The sequence below is a fragment of the Dipodomys spectabilis genome, unplaced genomic scaffold, assembly GCF_019054845.1.
Source record: "Dipodomys spectabilis isolate Male_0828 unplaced genomic scaffold, ASM1905484v1 ptg000188l, whole genome shotgun sequence".
Taxonomy (NCBI): domain Eukaryota; kingdom Metazoa; phylum Chordata; class Mammalia; order Rodentia; family Heteromyidae; genus Dipodomys; species Dipodomys spectabilis.
The window spans coordinates 1,047,942-1,063,129 of record NW_024870865.1 but is presented as its reverse complement, the minus strand read 5'-3'; the positions used below and the strand labels follow the sequence as shown (position 1 = coordinate 1,063,129).

Genomic DNA, 15,188 nt, shown 5'->3' with positions numbered 1-15,188 from the left:
TGGCCCAGCACCTACGTTCTTGTTCCTGCATTGTGGGGACAGCCTGGGCACAAAGGCTGGTCTTTGTTTTGAAGTGAGGTTCATGACCAGTGCTCTCAGGACACAGGAAAAGCTTTGACATTAGAGTTCTCAGAGATCTGGCCGCTGACCTGTGTTCTAAGAAGTGCTTTAGGTATCAGCGGGGGAGGAGGGGGGTTCTGAGGTCAGCCAGTGAATGAGCCACTGCACACACACCACACACACACTGGCGCACGAGCACACGTGGTGGGGGGCTTTCCCCCGGAGGCCCCGCCTGCCTGAGTGAACTCACTCCCCTGTGAACTCGCCGGCTGCACAGGAGCGCACACTTCTCTGCCCTGGCATCTCAAGGTTTGTGTCTTTGGGATCGGTGCGGGGCTGAGGTGGGGTGAGGGTGCACTTTGATCTTAGGGAGCATTTCTAGACTTTCTTTCTGTCCAAAAACCCACGCCACACAAGGAGAGGGAAATGTTTTTCTTTTCACTCTCTAGTTTTATGCTACACAAGCTCAGTTCTCCACACAGATGAGTCTGGGTCTGTGGCAAAGGGAGCGTGACGCAGGAGATGCGTGAAGGGTGGGAAGAATCTGCACCTGCCCAGCACTGCCTGGCGGCAGGACTCTGGCTCAGAGCCAGCCTCATCCCGGGGAGGGTTTTTGGTTGGTTGGTTTTGTGTGCTGATCCTGGGACTTGAACTTAGGGCTTGGGTGTTGTTCCTTAGCTTTTTCCACCCAAGGCTAGTACTTTACCACTTGAGCTACAGCTCAGCTTTTTGGTGGTTAATTGGAGCTGAGTCTCAAGAATTTTTCTGCCCTGCTGCCTTCGAACCATGACCCTCAAATCTCAGCTTCCTGAGTGGCTAGGATGACAGGCGTGAGCCACCAGCCCTGGGCTCTCACTTGGATGTTACCGCTAAGGATCTCTGCAGATCCCAGAAGTCCCGAACACTGACATTCCTGTATTTTACAGAGGTTGTTGGAAAGTTCATTCCTGGCTTTTGGCAAGCTTACCCTCCTCTTGTAGAAGTTCTATGAGTTTGTTACTTTTCCACTATATTCCATTATTCATTGCTCCTTCAAACCCCCAAGTCACAGTCCTGTGGACACATTTAAGTCATGGTTGAAATCTCCATGGTTCTGGAAGGAGAAACAGCCCGTCGTGGGAAATCCTTACACTTCGTTGGTGAGACAAAGTTCCTTTGCAGGCAAGGCGTAGGAACTTGGTTCAAATCCCATCTCTGTGAGATTTCACCATGGGAAAAGCCTGCTACGGCGTGGTGACGGCTGTGCTGCTGCTCATGAAGTTTGAGAGGACCAGTCCCGCGCAGGCTGCCTGTAGTGCTTGTGCCGCTGGTGAGTCCTGAGTAAACGCGGGCACACACCAGTGTCCTGGAGGCCCGTGGCAGTCGGGGCTGGGTCTCTTAGGGTTGGGTTGCTCGTTTACTTGGCAATGTTGATGGGGTGTGAACGCAGCCTCCGGGTGTCAGCTTTGTCATCCAGGGGACAAGAGAAATCGTCCACTAGGGCCAGCAAGGCAGGCGTGGTGCCGTAGCATGCAACCCAGCACCAGCTCGGCTGCTGGGCTCTCCCTGCAGCCTGGAGGCAGAGCGGGAGGTGAGCGGGGGCGGGGCCAGAGGTCTGCGCAGCTCCAACAGCGGGAAAGTCAGCGCAGCGCCTCCATCGCCTCCCGCCTCCCAACCCAGTCCTGCTCATCTCCAGGACCAACCAGGACAAAGCAGACCTTCTTATTCAGTAGATAAGGGAAATTGTTTTCTTTCTCTTGATGTGCTGTTGGTATTCCTAATTCTTTGGCTTGGCTGAACATAATCTTGAAAATGTATAATAAAGTCAGTTGGGGGGTCAGTGGTTCATGCCTGTCATCCCAGCTACTCAGGGGGCTGAGATCTGAGGATCCCAGTTCAAAGCCAGCCCAGGCAAGAAAAGAAAGTCCATGAAACTTGTATCCCCAAGTAACAACCAAAAACTCCAGAAATGGAGCTGTGGCTCAGAGTGGTAGAGCACTAGCCTTGAGCACAATAGCTCAGGGACAGCTCCCAGGCCCTGGGTTCAAACCCCCAGGACTGGCACACACACACACACACACACACACACACATCAATGGACAAAGTGAATGACCATCACTGTGACATCTGAGAAATGAATCGTCTGATTTTCTTGGGAAGGTCCTTGTGCTGTGCCTCCCTGTGCCTCCCTGTGCCTTCCTTGCCACACGCTTCCACCTGTCTCCTGCCTCCCCCAGGCACCTTCTGCAGAAGGAATGGGAGCCAGCCGTGCATCCCCTGCCCCCCACACAGCTACTCCAGCACGGGCGGACAGGAGGCCTGCCACATATGTAGGGCGTGCGAAGGTACGGGGAGGGCGGCGGGAAGGCGCACGTCATTCTGGCTGCGGACTGACCATCTCTACCCAAGTCTTCAGCATCAGCCACCTTGTGGCTCGGGCCTGTAATCCAGCTACTCAGCACGCTGAGATCTGAGGATCACAGTTCCAAGCCGGCCTGGGGAAGCAAGGTCTGGGAGACATTTATCTCCAATGAAGCAGCACAAAATCGGAAGTGGAGCTGTGGCTCAAGTGGTAGGAAGTGCTAGCCTTGAGCAGAAAAGCTCAAGGACAGCACCAAGGCCCTGAGTTCAAGCCCCAGGACTGGCTCACAAAACAACAACAAATCTTAGGCATCAAAGATGCTGATGATTTGGTCAGTGGGCAGGGCTAAGTGAGATGGTTTCTGTATGTAGTGGCAATTAGTTGGTGTGGAGCGTTTTATATAGTAGAGGAGGTGTCCACCTGACCAGAGTTTTTTAATTGGTGACGTGTAAAAATGTCCTGATGAGGATTTAAAAATCAATAGTGAATAGTCCAAGCCTGGTGCTCTAGTGTACTCCTGCAGTGCCAGCACTTGGGAGACTAGGCTAGCTGGCCTACAGAGCAAGTCCCTGTCTCAAAACAAAGTAAGCATTATACTGTAAAATCTGCTTTCTTTTTAGCAGTTGTAGGGCTTGAACTCAAGGTCTGGGTGCTGTCCCTGAACTCTTTTGCTCAAAGTTAGTGTCTACCACTTTGAACCACAGAGCCATTTCTGGTGGTTGATAAGAGTCTCATGGACTTTCCTTGCCCAGGCTGGCTTTGAACCTTTGATTCTTAGAGCTCAGCCTCCTGAGTAGCTAGGATTACAGGTGTGAGCCACCAGTGCCCAGCCTATACTGTAAAATCTTTAAGAACATTACAAGCAAGCCACATGCCAGTATCCTAGTCTTGTAATCCTAACTGCTTGGAAGGCTGAGATCGGGAGGATCAGTCTCTGCCCAGGCAGAAAAGCACACCAAGGCTTGGTCTCTAAAGGAGGAACACCGTTTCTGCACACCTGTGTTCCTAGCAACTATGGGAAGCTTACAGTAGGTGGCTCAGTACAGGATCAGGCTAGGGAGAGGCTGTCCTGAAAGCAACAGCACAGAACAGTGCTGGAGGCATGGCTCAGCAGAATAGCACCAGCCTGCCAAGCACAGGACAACACAAATTTGCTTCTTGGACTTGGAGGTGGAGTGTTGGCTTTGCAGATCTTTTCAGGGTGAAGAAGGAATGTTCCTCCACCAGCAACACAGAGTGTGAGTGCATCTCGGGGTTCCACTGCCTGGGGCCGGACTGCTCCCAGTGTGAGCCACGCTGCAAGCCAGGTGAAGAGCTTGCCGCAGCAGGTAGGTGCCCGCGTCCTGCCCAGCTTGCTCCAGCTTAGAGCCTCACCCGTGAGTCCACGGGGGGGGGGGGGGGGGGGGCGTTCGTACGGTGCTTTAGTGGATGGATCAGGAGCTACTCCCCTGAGGTGTGGAGCCAGGGCCCTGGGTGATCCCCGGAACCGTGGTTCTCTGCTTGTGTGAGACACAGACAGCACCGAGCGGCGATCAGAGCAGGAACGAGCCCTGGGAGGATGGGGTGTGCTGAGCTGCTCCTTTCCCCTGTCCCCCCGAACGCAGGCTGTGCGGACTGCCCCTTTGGGACGTTTAACGACCAGGAAAGCGGCCCCTGTCAACCCTGGACCAAGTAAGCAGTGTTGCCTTTGGCTTGCCCAGTTAAGGGAGGGAGGAAGCGCGGGGTCTCTTGGGTCTGTCTGCCCAGGCGGGCTTGGCGCTGAGTCCTCGGATCTCAGCCTCCCGGGCAGCTAGGATTACAGGCGTGAGCCACAGCCCCGCGCCAGATCCAGGATTTATTTACTGACCCTGATGTGTTTTGTTGCATGCCCCTCTGTGAAGTGGTAACCCCCCCCCCCCCCCCGCCGGCCAGCGCTGGCCCTCACACCCTGGGGCCCCTTCTGCCGTGCCAGGGGTCAGCTGTGAGGAGGACGAGGTGGGGGGCAAAGCCCCCAGGGCCCTGTCACCCACCAGCTCGCTCAGCCAGCTCCCGCCAGGGAGAAAGAAGAGCTCGGTTGGGTGTGGGAAGTGGGTTACACTGTGGAGCTCAAAAGCCGGTGACACGAGCAGGAAGCGAGCGGGGGGGGGGGGGGCGCCCTCTGCCCACGCCGGGGACCCAGGTTGTGCGGATGGCAGAACTCCTCGCCCAGCCCTCATACCCACGCGGACGCTGAACTGGCCTCTTCCCCCCATCGCAGCTGCTCCTCGGATGGAAAGCCTGTCCTCGTGATGGGCACCAGCACCCGCGATGCCATCTGCGGCCCCGCTCTGGCCATCTCCTCTCCAGGTACTGCTGCCAGCATGCCTGCCCTGCACGGCCAAGGACTGGGCTTGTGACCATCAAGTGAAGGCTGGGGCGGGGGGGGGGGCGGATGCCTATAACCCCAGGGCTTAAGCGATGGAGGCTGGAAGGGAGACTCCAAGGCCAGCCCAGGCCACAAGGCCAGTCGGGGCTGTGCTATGAACATGAGCCAAAAATAAGTTAAAAGACAGGAAAGAAGGAGGGAGGGAAGAAATTAAAGTGGAAAGGGGAGGGGAAGGAAAGGGAGAAGAGGGGAGAGGGGGGGAGAGGGAGGGGAGGGAAAGGAAGAGGAGGAGAGGGGAAGGGGAGGAGTAGGAAGGGGAGGGGAGAGGGAGTCTTGGTGGATATGGAAACTGGGTGCTTTCACAGACCCCCCCTAATTTTCTCAGATGTTTGTCATTCAGTAGTCTTAGGCATTCATTAGAAGTTAGTGTGAGGCTCACCCCAAACAGATAGGGGAGCACCAAGAAAAGGGGGTTCTGGGGTCCTCCATTTTCTATCTGCTACAAAGCCTGAGCCACTTCATTAAGAGCTTCTGGTTGTTTTGCTTTTTAATTCAGCAGTTTTGAGGTGCCAGTGTGATGGCCCTGGTGTGATGGCGCTGGTGTGATGGCATTGGTGTGATGACCCTGGTGTGATGGCGCTGGTGTGATGGCGCTGGTGTGATGGCGTTGTGTGATGGATCTGGTGTGATGGCGCTGGTGTGATGGCATTGGTGTGATGGCCCTGGTGTGATGGCGCTGGTGTGATGGATCTGGTGTGATGGTCCTGGTGTGATGGCCCTGGTGTGATGGCCCTGGTGTGATGCTGCTGGTGTGATGACATTGGTGTGATGGCCCTGGTGTGATGCTGCTGGTGTGATGACATTGGTGTGATGGCCCTGGTGTGATGGCATTGTGTGATGGCCCTGGTGTGATGCTGCGGTGTGATGACATTGGTGTGATGGCCCAGGTGTGATGACATTGGTGTGATGGCACTGGTGTGATGGCACTGGTATAATGGCCCTGGTGTGTGGCATTGGTGTGATGGCCCTGGTGTGATGGCCCTGGTGTGATGGCCCTGGTGTGATGGCGTTGTGTGATGGCCCTGGTGTGATGGCACTGGTGTGATGGTGTTGGTGTGATGGCGTTGGTGAGATGGCTCTGGTGTGATGGCGCTGGTGTGATGGCCCTGGTGTGATGACATTGGTGTGATGACCCTGGTGTGATGGTGCTGGTGTGATGGCGCTGGTGTGATGGCCCTGTTGTGATGGCGTTGTGTGATGGCCCTGGTGTGATGGCGTTGTGTGATGGCCCTGGTGTGATGGCGTTGTGTGATGACGTTGTGTGATGGTGCTGGTGTGATGGCCCTGGTGTGATGGTGCTGGTGTGATGGCCCTGGTGTGATGGCACTGGTACGATGGTCCTGGTGTGATGGCATTGGTGAGATGGCCCTGGTGTGATGGTTCTGGTGTGATGGCCCTGGCACTACCACCCTTCTTCCTGCCCAGGCCCCTCTTCACAGAGCCTTGCTGTCTTCATGGTGCTGATGGTGGTTACAGTGCTGGTGCTGCTCTTCCTCCTCGTTCTTCAGCTCTCAGTGGTGAAATGGAGCCGAAAGCGATTCCTGTACATCTTCAAACGACGTAAGCTGACCTCACGTGCTGGACGTGCCTCCAGGAGGGGTTCACAGCCAGGGAAGAGGGCACCAGAGATTGTTTTTCAATTGTGGAAACAAGGTTAGGTTAGGCACAGTGGCACATGCCTGCATCCCAGCACCTGGGGGGCTGAGATCCAGGTAAGCCCGGCTACATAGTGAGATCCTGTCTTAAAACTCTAGAAGCAGCCTGGCATCAGTGGCTCATATCTGTGATCCTAGCTGCTCAGGAGATTGAGATCTGAGGATCGCAGCTCAAAGCCAGCCTGGGCAGGAAAGTCTGTGAGACTCCTATCTCCAGTGAACCACTAGAACACCAGAAGTGGTGCTGTGGCCCAAGGTGGGAGAGCGCTAGCCTTGAGCAAAAAGCTTAGAGACAGCGCCCAGGCCCTGAGTTCAAACCCCACAACTGACAAAAATGAAAATCAACCAGCTAACCAAACAGAAACAGAAGCCCCTGGGTTAAGGCAGGGCACGGCTAAACTACAGTGCACAGAATGGCTCCTGTAGAGACGATTCCAGATCCCGAAGCCTGGCTTCGAGAAAAATCATAGGCATGTGCCACTATGCCCAGCTTTTTACTTGAAACAGAGTTTCACAAGGTTTGGCCTTCAGCTGTGATCCTCTATCTGAGAGCCTCCCATAGCTAGGCTTACAGGCATGAGCTGTGGGTACTGGTGGTTGTTTTTTAACCTAGGAATAAACTAACTGGGATGTCAAGAACGTAAGCCTTGCTCCCTGGTAGAGAAGATCAAACTTTTCCAGCACAGTTGGAAAGACTCCCCACCCCACCAGCTCAGCAGTGTGAGCGTTTCTCCTGCCCCACAACCCTGCAGATGTGTGTGTGTGTGTGTGTATGCACGTGTGTGCACGCACACACACACTGCTGCTGATCCTGGGTCTTGAACTCAGAGACTAGGTGCTATCTCTGAGCTCTTTGGCTCAATGCTGGCATTTTTCCACTTGAGCCAAAGTTCTCCTTCAAGCTTGAAGTTCTACTTCAAGCTTTTTGGTGGTTAATTGGAGGTAAGAGCCTCATGGACTTTCCATCTCAGGCTGGCTTTGAACCTCAGCCCTCACACCTCAGCCTCCAGAGTAGCTGGGGTTACAGGTGTGAGTCATTGATGCCAGCCCCCCCCTTGTGGTTTGAAGTTACATTTCCCTGCTGAGGCCCCTTTCCTGTTTGGCCAGCCATTCTGAGTTCCTGCTTGAAGTGATGGATGGGCTTCTGGGTAGTCTCCGCCGTCCTGGCTTCCGCTTCTCAGGGGCGCACAGGAAGCTTCCGCCCCAGCCAGCTCACAGCGCAGAGGCTTTTCCTCTCCTGTGGTCTGTTCTGTCATTCTCCCCAAGTCTCCGGAACCTCAAAGCTGCCCCGGGCCTGGCGTCCCCGCCCACTCACACGGCCCTGTGCTCTCCAGGCCGCTGCCCGGCCGCTTTTTGCTTTAGTTTTTCTGGTAAGGCCTCACATTTTTGTCTGGGATTGGCCTGAGATCATGAGCCTCCTACCCGACAACCCTGCTTTAGCTGAGATTATAGGCATGCGTTACAATGCCCAGCCTGACCGCAAGATTCTTCATAAGGCACTTTTTCAAAGTCTTTATGAGTAATTAGTGGATTATAATGAAATTGTAATACTTTAAAACAACAACAACAACAGGTCGGGTACTGGTGCCTCACACCTGTAATCCTAACTACTCAGGGTCTGAGGATCATGGTTCAAAGCCAGCCTAGGCAGGAAAAATCTGGGAGAGTCTTTTTTTTTTTTTTTTGGGTCCGGTTGTGGGGCCTGAACTCTGGGCCTGGGCGCTGTCCCTCAGCCCTTCAGCTCAAGGCTAGAGCTCTACCACTGGAGCCACAGTGCCACTTATGGCTTTTTTCTTTTTGCTTATGTGGTGCTGAGGAATTGAACCCAGGGCCTCATGCATGCAAGGCAAGCGCTCTACCACTGAGCCACCTTCCCAGCCCCGTCTGGGAGACTCTTATCTCCAATCAACCACTAGAAAACAGGGAGTGGTGCTGTGGCTCAAGTGGTAGAGCGCTCTCCTTGAGCTGAAGAGCTGAGGGACAGTGCCCAGGCCCAGAGTTCAAGCCCCATGACTGACCAAAAAAAAAAAAAAAGGAAAAGAAAACCCACTTCAGGTCCCTAAGAAAACTTTGTATTCAATAACAATAGGATTAGAGGCATGTTGATGTATTAGAGTTCCTGTCTCGTGAGCACAGAGCCTTGAGCTGAATCTCGCGTACTGCAGAGAGTATTACAGATCCAAGGAGCTGCAGATGCAGAGCTGAGCAGCGTCCTGTGCCCATCACAGGTCCCGCCGAAAGCACGCGGTGTGACATGTCATCACGCATGCGTGCACGCAGCGCAGCTGAGCAGAGAGCAGCCCTTTGCCACTGATAATCTCCAGCCACGCCCACCAGCCCTGCCCCTGCCGCCCCCCCCCCCCCCCCCCCCCGTGACTTTGTCATCTGGGGTGTTCCATAAACAGGGTCACACAGTAAGGGACCTCTTCTGCTGGCCCCTTTGCCTGGCATCTCACTTCCCAGCGAACATGCCTTTAGTCAAGGCGCCTTCGGTGAGCATGGCTGTAGTTAGCGGGCCTTTGCCGTCTGGGGTGGGGGTTCCCTGGGCCCTAAGATGCTCCCCGCCTGCGCGGGCCTGAGCTTTGAACACATTCTCCCCCACCACATTCCTGCTCTTCCCCTCCCTCCCTCGTTTGTTGGATGCCTTTGCTGACTCCAGAAGACACCAGTCTCTCTTGCTTTTGCCTCTCTCCTAAGGGTGTATACATTCAGCACAGGTGCGGCCACAGGCTCCCACCACTGCTGAGCAGACACAGGTCGGTTTAACTTTTTCAAGAGCCTCCATACTGATTTCCATAACGGTTGCACTCGATTCATTCCCACCAGTGTATGGGGGGTCCTCTTTCCCTCCACATTTCTTTTGTTTTTCCCTTTCCTTCCTCCCTCTGTCCCTCCCTCTCTCCTTCCCTCCTTCTCTCCCTCCCTCCCTCCTTCCCCCTCCCTCCCTCCCTCCCCCCTCCTTCCCCCTCCCTCCCTCCCTCCCCTTCCCTCTGTCCCTTCCTCTTTCTTCCTTTTTTTTTTTTTGTCGGTCGTGGAGCTTGAACTGTGGGCCTGGGCGCTGTCCCTCAGCTCTTCAGCTCAAGGCGAGCGCTCTACCACTTGAGCCACAGCGCCACTTCCGGCTTTTTCTGAATGGTTTATTGGAGATAGGAGTCTCACGGACTTTCCTGCCTGGGCTGGCTTTGAACCGTGATCCTCAGATCTCAGTCTCCTGAGTAGCTAGGATGACAGGCGTGAGCCACTAGGGCTCAGCTCTCTCTCTCTCTCTTCTCTCTTTCTTTCTTTCTTGTCGGTCGTGGGGCCTGAACTCTGGGTCTGGGTGCTGTTCCTCAGCTCTTCAGCTCAAAGCTAGTGCTCTATCATTTGAACCACAGCGCCACTTCTGGCTTTTTCTGCTTATGTGGTGCTGAGGAATCGAACTCAGGGCCTCATGCATGCAAGATAAGCGCTCTACCACTGAGCCACCTTCCCAGCCCTAGTATATGGTTTTCCATCCTTTGTTAGAAGTAGAGCCAAAATGGCTGCAGCTGTGTGGTTTTATTCCTGAGTCTTCTATTCTGCTCCATTAGTCTTTTCTGTTTCTGTGCAAGTACCATGCTGTTTTTGTTACTATGGCTCTGTAGTGTAATTTGAAGGCAGATATTAAGCATTGCTTTATATGCTCAGGGTTGTTTTTTATGCTTCCACAGGAGTTTTTATATGTGTATGTGCCAGTCCTGAGGCTTGAACTCAGGGCCTATGCACTTTGCTTGAACTTTTTCGCTCAAGGCTAGTGCTTTTCCACTTGAGCCACAGCTCCACTTCTAGTTTTTTTTTCTTTTCTTCTGGAATTAGAAATAAGAGTCTCATGGTTGGGGCTGGGAAGGTGGCTCAGTGGTAGAGCGCTTGCCTTGCATGCATGAGGTCCTGGGTTTGATTCCTCAGTACCACATAAGCAGAAAAAGCCAGAAGTGGCGCTGTGGCTCAAGTGATAGAGCGCTAACCTTGCGCTGAAGAGCTGAGGGACAGCGCCCAGGCATAGAGTTCAGAACCCATGACCGGCAAAAAAAAGAAAAAAGAAAAAGAGAAGTCTCATGTTCTTTCCTAGCTTGGCTGCTTCCAGCCATCGCCCTCAGATCTCAGCCTCCTGAGCCGCCAGCATCAGGCCCATGTATGTTTTCGTATTAATTTGTCTGTTTTTTGCAGAGAATGACATGGGATTGCATTGCATCTGGCTGTTCCCATGACGCCAGCTCTGCCCGTCCATGAGCGTGGGAGCTCTTTCCATCTGCTGACAGCTTTCCTTTCTTTCTCTTTCTTTCTTTCTTTCTTTCTTTTGTTGTGGGGCTTGAACTCTGGGCCTGGGCACTGTCCCTCAGCTCTTCAGCTCAAGGTGAGTGCTCTACCACTTGAGCCACAGCACCACTTCTGGTTTTCTAGTGGTTTATGGGAGGTGAGAGTCTCATGGACTTTCCTGCCCAGGCTGGCTTTGAACTGTGATCGTCAGATCTCAGCTTCCTAAGTAGCTAGGATTACAGGCGTGAGCACTGGTGCCCGCTTGATTTCTTTCTTTAAGGTTTTATAGTTTTCATTGTGGGGCTCCCACCTCCTTGGTTAAGTTTATACCTCAGTATTTTATTTCTTTTTGAAGTTATTGCGAATGGAATGGTTTTCCTGATTTCTTTTTTAGCTTGCTCATTGTCGGTATCTGGAAAAGCTACTAATCTTTGTATGTTGGTCTTACATCCTGCTATCTTGCTGAAGATGTTGATCAGATCTAGGAGTTTTGTGATGGAATCTTAGGATCCTTTTATTATGGCATCGGATCATCTGCAAATAGGGATAATTTGACTTCTTCCTTTCTTTCTTTTTTATTGTGAAAATACTGTACAGAGGGGTTACAATTACATGGGCAAGATGAGTACGTTTCTTATCAAGCATTGTAGCCTCCTCCTTTGTTTCCCCTTCCCATCCCTTCCCATCCTCCCCCTACTCTCCCACCCAATTCTCCTCCCCCCACCAAAGTTGTAAAGTTTGTTTTCGACATAATGACTTGTACATCTCATTGTTGCAATGGATCCACCTGTATCCCTATTTAAACGATTTGTTTTTTCCCTTCCCTTCCACAAATTATACTGACATCAAATACAGTGAAAGCAGGGGTTATACCGTGGGGGAGGGGGTGATTAGGTTTTGAGTGGACATGTTTTATACCTCTAAGAGAAGCACAGTTACAACATAATATGCTAACATTTAACTTTAAGAAACTACAGGGGCTGGGAAGGTGGCTCAGCGGTAGAGCGCTTGCCTTGCACGCATGAGGCCCTGGGTTCGATTCCTCAGCACCACATAAACAGAAAAAGCCGGAAGTGGCACTGTGGCTCCAGTGGTAGAGCGCTAGCCTTGAGCTGAGGGGCAGTGCCCAGGCCCAGAGTTCAGGCCCCATGACCGGCAAAAAAAAAAGAAACTACAAAGAAAAGAAATGGCCAATCTCCTTTCTAGAAGCAATTGTACATTCTTCACCCTGACAAGGAAAGGAGGAAAGAGCCAACTATTCTGCATTCTTGCAGCACTGCTACAATGTGTGTGTGTGTGTATGAGAGAGCGAGAGAGAGCGACAGAGAGAGACCCACAGAGAGACCCAGTCCTGGTACTTGAGCTCAGGACCTGGGCACTGTCCCTGAGCTTTTGTGCTCAAGGCTAGAGCTCTACCACTTAAGTGACAGCTCCATTTCTGGCCTTTTTGGTAGATAAACTTTCCTGCTTAGACTGGCTCTAGACTATGATTCTCAGTTTTCATCTTTCTCAGGATTACAGACGTGAGCCCCAGTACCTGGCTCAACTTGGTTTTGTTTCCATTTTGTTTTTTGTTACTGGGCCTTGAACTCAAGACCTTGTGCTTGCTAGGCTAGCATTCTACCGCCAAGGTAAACCTCTAGCTCTTTTTCACTGTTTTTGAGATAGGGTTTTGCTTATACCTGTACCCCAGACTGCCTATTTTTGGTTTCCTGTCATTGCTGGTAGAACTTTATCTAAAACAAGCATCTAGTCTCTCATCAGCGTTGCTGCAGAGATGAAATTATGGGCTGCTGCAGTGAATCCATGGTTGTGTCTAACAGGGATATTCATGCTAAAGTGGCTCAAGTTCAAGACATTTTTTTTTTAGTCCTTGTGGAAAATAAAAGAATTAAGTTTTTAAAGGAGAAAGTCTTCTTAATCCTTAGGAAAAGCTTGTAAATACTAGTCATCTCATTGTAGATATGTTTGTTATTAAAGTTGTGAGCATTTGCTGCTCAAAGCTGTTCTGGATGAGCTGGGTGGCATAGTTCAAGTGGTAGAGCTAGTCGATGCAAGACCTGGAGTTCAAATCGCAGTACTGACAAAAAAAAGTTGTCTGCTGCTGTGCTGGATGGAAAGTGTCATCCAATCAAAAGAGATTGTAAAATACGAGTATCTTTCCTTTTGAGCGTTTATGACACCAGTACAAATGGCCCAAGAGGAAGATGGCGGCAGCTGTGGGTTTCCCCAAGAAGAGGAAGGAAGGTGTGAGCTGTGAAGTGGGAACCGGAGGAGCTGGGACACCGAGGTGGAGAGGAACGCCGCAAACACACCTGCCCGGCCTGACATGAAAATTCCCCTGCACCAACACCAGGCGCCGCCGGCGAAGCTCTCCCGATGCTCCACGTTTATGAAAGGGTGGGCAGCGTGCGTGGCACAGGGCATTTTCTTTTTTTTTTTTTTTTTGTAAAGCTACTATACAGAGGGTTACAGTTACATGAGTGAGGTTATGAGTACACTTCCTCTTGAACATTGTTACCCCCCTCCATTGTTTCCCCCTACCATCCCCTCCCTCCCTCCCTTCCCCGAGGTTCTTTTTTTTTTTTTTTTGATTGTGATTAAATGATTACATAATTTCAAAGTCACAAGTTCATTCTAACTTCCCTGGAGCAAATTGTCTACCACAGTCTGTAATATATAACAGTGTTCACATGTTATATACCATATTTGTGATCAGCAGCATGAGGATATTTAGTAGTGGTTCAACCAGATGAGCGGGAGTTCTTTGTTTCTTAAGTCCTGTTAGTTTTGTCGTATCACCTAACCTTTTGGATTTAGCATCCACTTATGAGGGAGACCATGTACCGTTTGTCTCTTCGTTCTTGGCTTACCTCGCTCAACATGATTCCTTCTAGCTCCATCCATTTCCCTGCAAATGCCATTATTTTGTCATTTCTAATGGCTGCATAATATTCCATTGTGTATAGATACCACAATTTTTGGATCCATTCATCTGTGGTGGGGCACCTAGGTTGTTTCCATATCCTAGCTATTGCGAACAGTGCTGCAATAAACATGGAGGTGCACGTGTCCTTGTATATTGGTTCCTGTTGTTCAGGGTAGATGCCTAGAAGTGGTATGACTGGGTCGTAAGGGAGGTCAATCTTTAGCTTTCTAAGGACCCTCCAGACTGCTTTCCAAAGTGGTTGTATAAGTGTACATTCCCACCAGCAGTGTAATAGGGTTCCTCTTTCTCCACATCCCCTCCAGCATTTGTCGTTGGCTGATTTGTGGATGTGGGACATTCTGACTGGGGTAAGGTGGTATCTCAGGGTTGTCTTTATTTGCATTTCCTTCACCACCAGGGATGATGAACATTTCCTCATGTGTTTCTTTGCCATTTTTATTTCTTCATTTGAGAAGTCCCTCTTTAGTTCCCTTGCCCATTTAGTAATTGGTTTGTTAGGTTTGGGAGGGATTAGTTTCTTGAGTTCCCTGTATATACAGGCTGTTAACCCCTTGTCTGATATATTGCTGGTAAATATTTTTTCCCAATTAGTTGGTTGTCTTTCTAGCTTAGTTGCGATAGATTTAGCTGTGCAGGAGCTTTTTATTTTAAGGTAGTCCCATTTGTCGAGTCTCTCTCCAACTTGTTGTGACCCTGGGACTCTGTTCAGGAAGTTCCTTCCTGTGCCTATTAGTTCAAGTGTCTCTCCTACTCTGTCCTGCAGTAGTTTCAGAGATTCAGGTTTAATGTTAAGGTCTTTAATCCATTTTGAGTTGATGTTGGTGCATGGTGATAGGCTGGGGTCCACTTTTAGTTTTCTGCATGTGGCTGCCCAGTTTTCCCAGCACCAGCGGTTGAAGAGGCTGTGTTTCTTCCATTGTATGTCTTTGGCTCCTTTGTCGAATATCAGCTGGCTGTAGGCCTGTGGATTTATATCTGGATCTTCTATTCTGTTCCATTGGTCTTCGGGTCTGTTTTTGTGCCAGTACCATGCTGTCTTTGTGATTATAGCTCTGTAGTAGAGTTTGAAGTTCGGCATGGATAGCCCTCCCATATTGTCTTTATCCCCTAGAATTGTTTTGGCTATTCTAGGTCTTTTGTTGTTCCATATAAATTTTTGGACTGTTTTCTGTATTTCAGTGATGTACGTCATTGGGATTTTAATAGGAATTGCATTGAATTTGTATATTAGTTTTGGAAGTATCACCATCTTTACTATATTAAGTCGGCCTATCCAGGAGCATGGGAGGTCTTTCCATTTCCTAGTGTCTTCTGCAATTTCTTTCTTTAACTTTTTATAGTTCTCATTAAATAGTTCTTTTACATCTTTGGTTAGGTTAATTCCTAAATATTTTATTTTTTGGGAGGTTATTGTGAATGGGGTTGCTCCCTTTATTTCCCTCTCTTCCTGTGCGTTATCAGTGTATAGGAAGGCAACTGATTTTTGTGGGTTTATTTTGTATC

General features: G+C 50.8%; 1 protein-coding gene across 2 annotated transcripts; it reads left to right on the top strand.

The window, feature by feature from the left end:
* Positions 1 to 316: 316 nt before the first annotated feature.
* On the top strand, positions 317 to 13,208 carry Tnfrsf9 (TNF receptor superfamily member 9). Of its 2 annotated transcripts, XM_042695702.1 has the most exons (8): positions 317 to 369; positions 1,222 to 1,369; positions 2,277 to 2,384; positions 3,592 to 3,729; positions 4,006 to 4,072; positions 4,638 to 4,726; positions 6,231 to 6,365; positions 12,907 to 13,208. In XM_042695702.1, exons 2-8 carry the CDS (start codon positions 1,270 to 1,272, stop codon positions 12,993 to 12,995), a joined length of 726 nt encoding a protein of 241 aa, XP_042551636.1. In that variant the 5' UTR covers positions 317 to 369; positions 1,222 to 1,269; the 3' UTR covers positions 12,996 to 13,208. The 2 variants fall into 2 exon arrangements, with proteins under 2 accessions (XP_042551636.1, XP_042551637.1); XM_042695703.1 differs by lacking the exon at positions 2,277 to 2,384.
* Positions 13,209 to 15,188: the final 1,980 nt, after the last annotated feature.

What these genes read in the sequence shown, in the direction of transcription:
- Tnfrsf9 (XM_042695702.1), top strand. Translation starts at nt 1,270, where the DNA reads ATGGGAAAAGCCTGCTACGGCGTGGTGACGGCTGTGCTGCTGCTCATG. An exon ending in CATATGTAGGGCGTGCGAAG is followed by an intron (nt 2,385 to 3,591) that starts GTACGGGGAGGG and finishes TTGGCTTTGCAG; the next exon opens with ATCTTTTCAGGGTGAAGAAG. An exon ending in CCTGTACATCTTCAAACGAC is followed by an intron (nt 6,366 to 12,906) that starts GTAAGCTGACCT and finishes TTTCCTTTTGAG; the next exon opens with CGTTTATGACACCAGTACAA.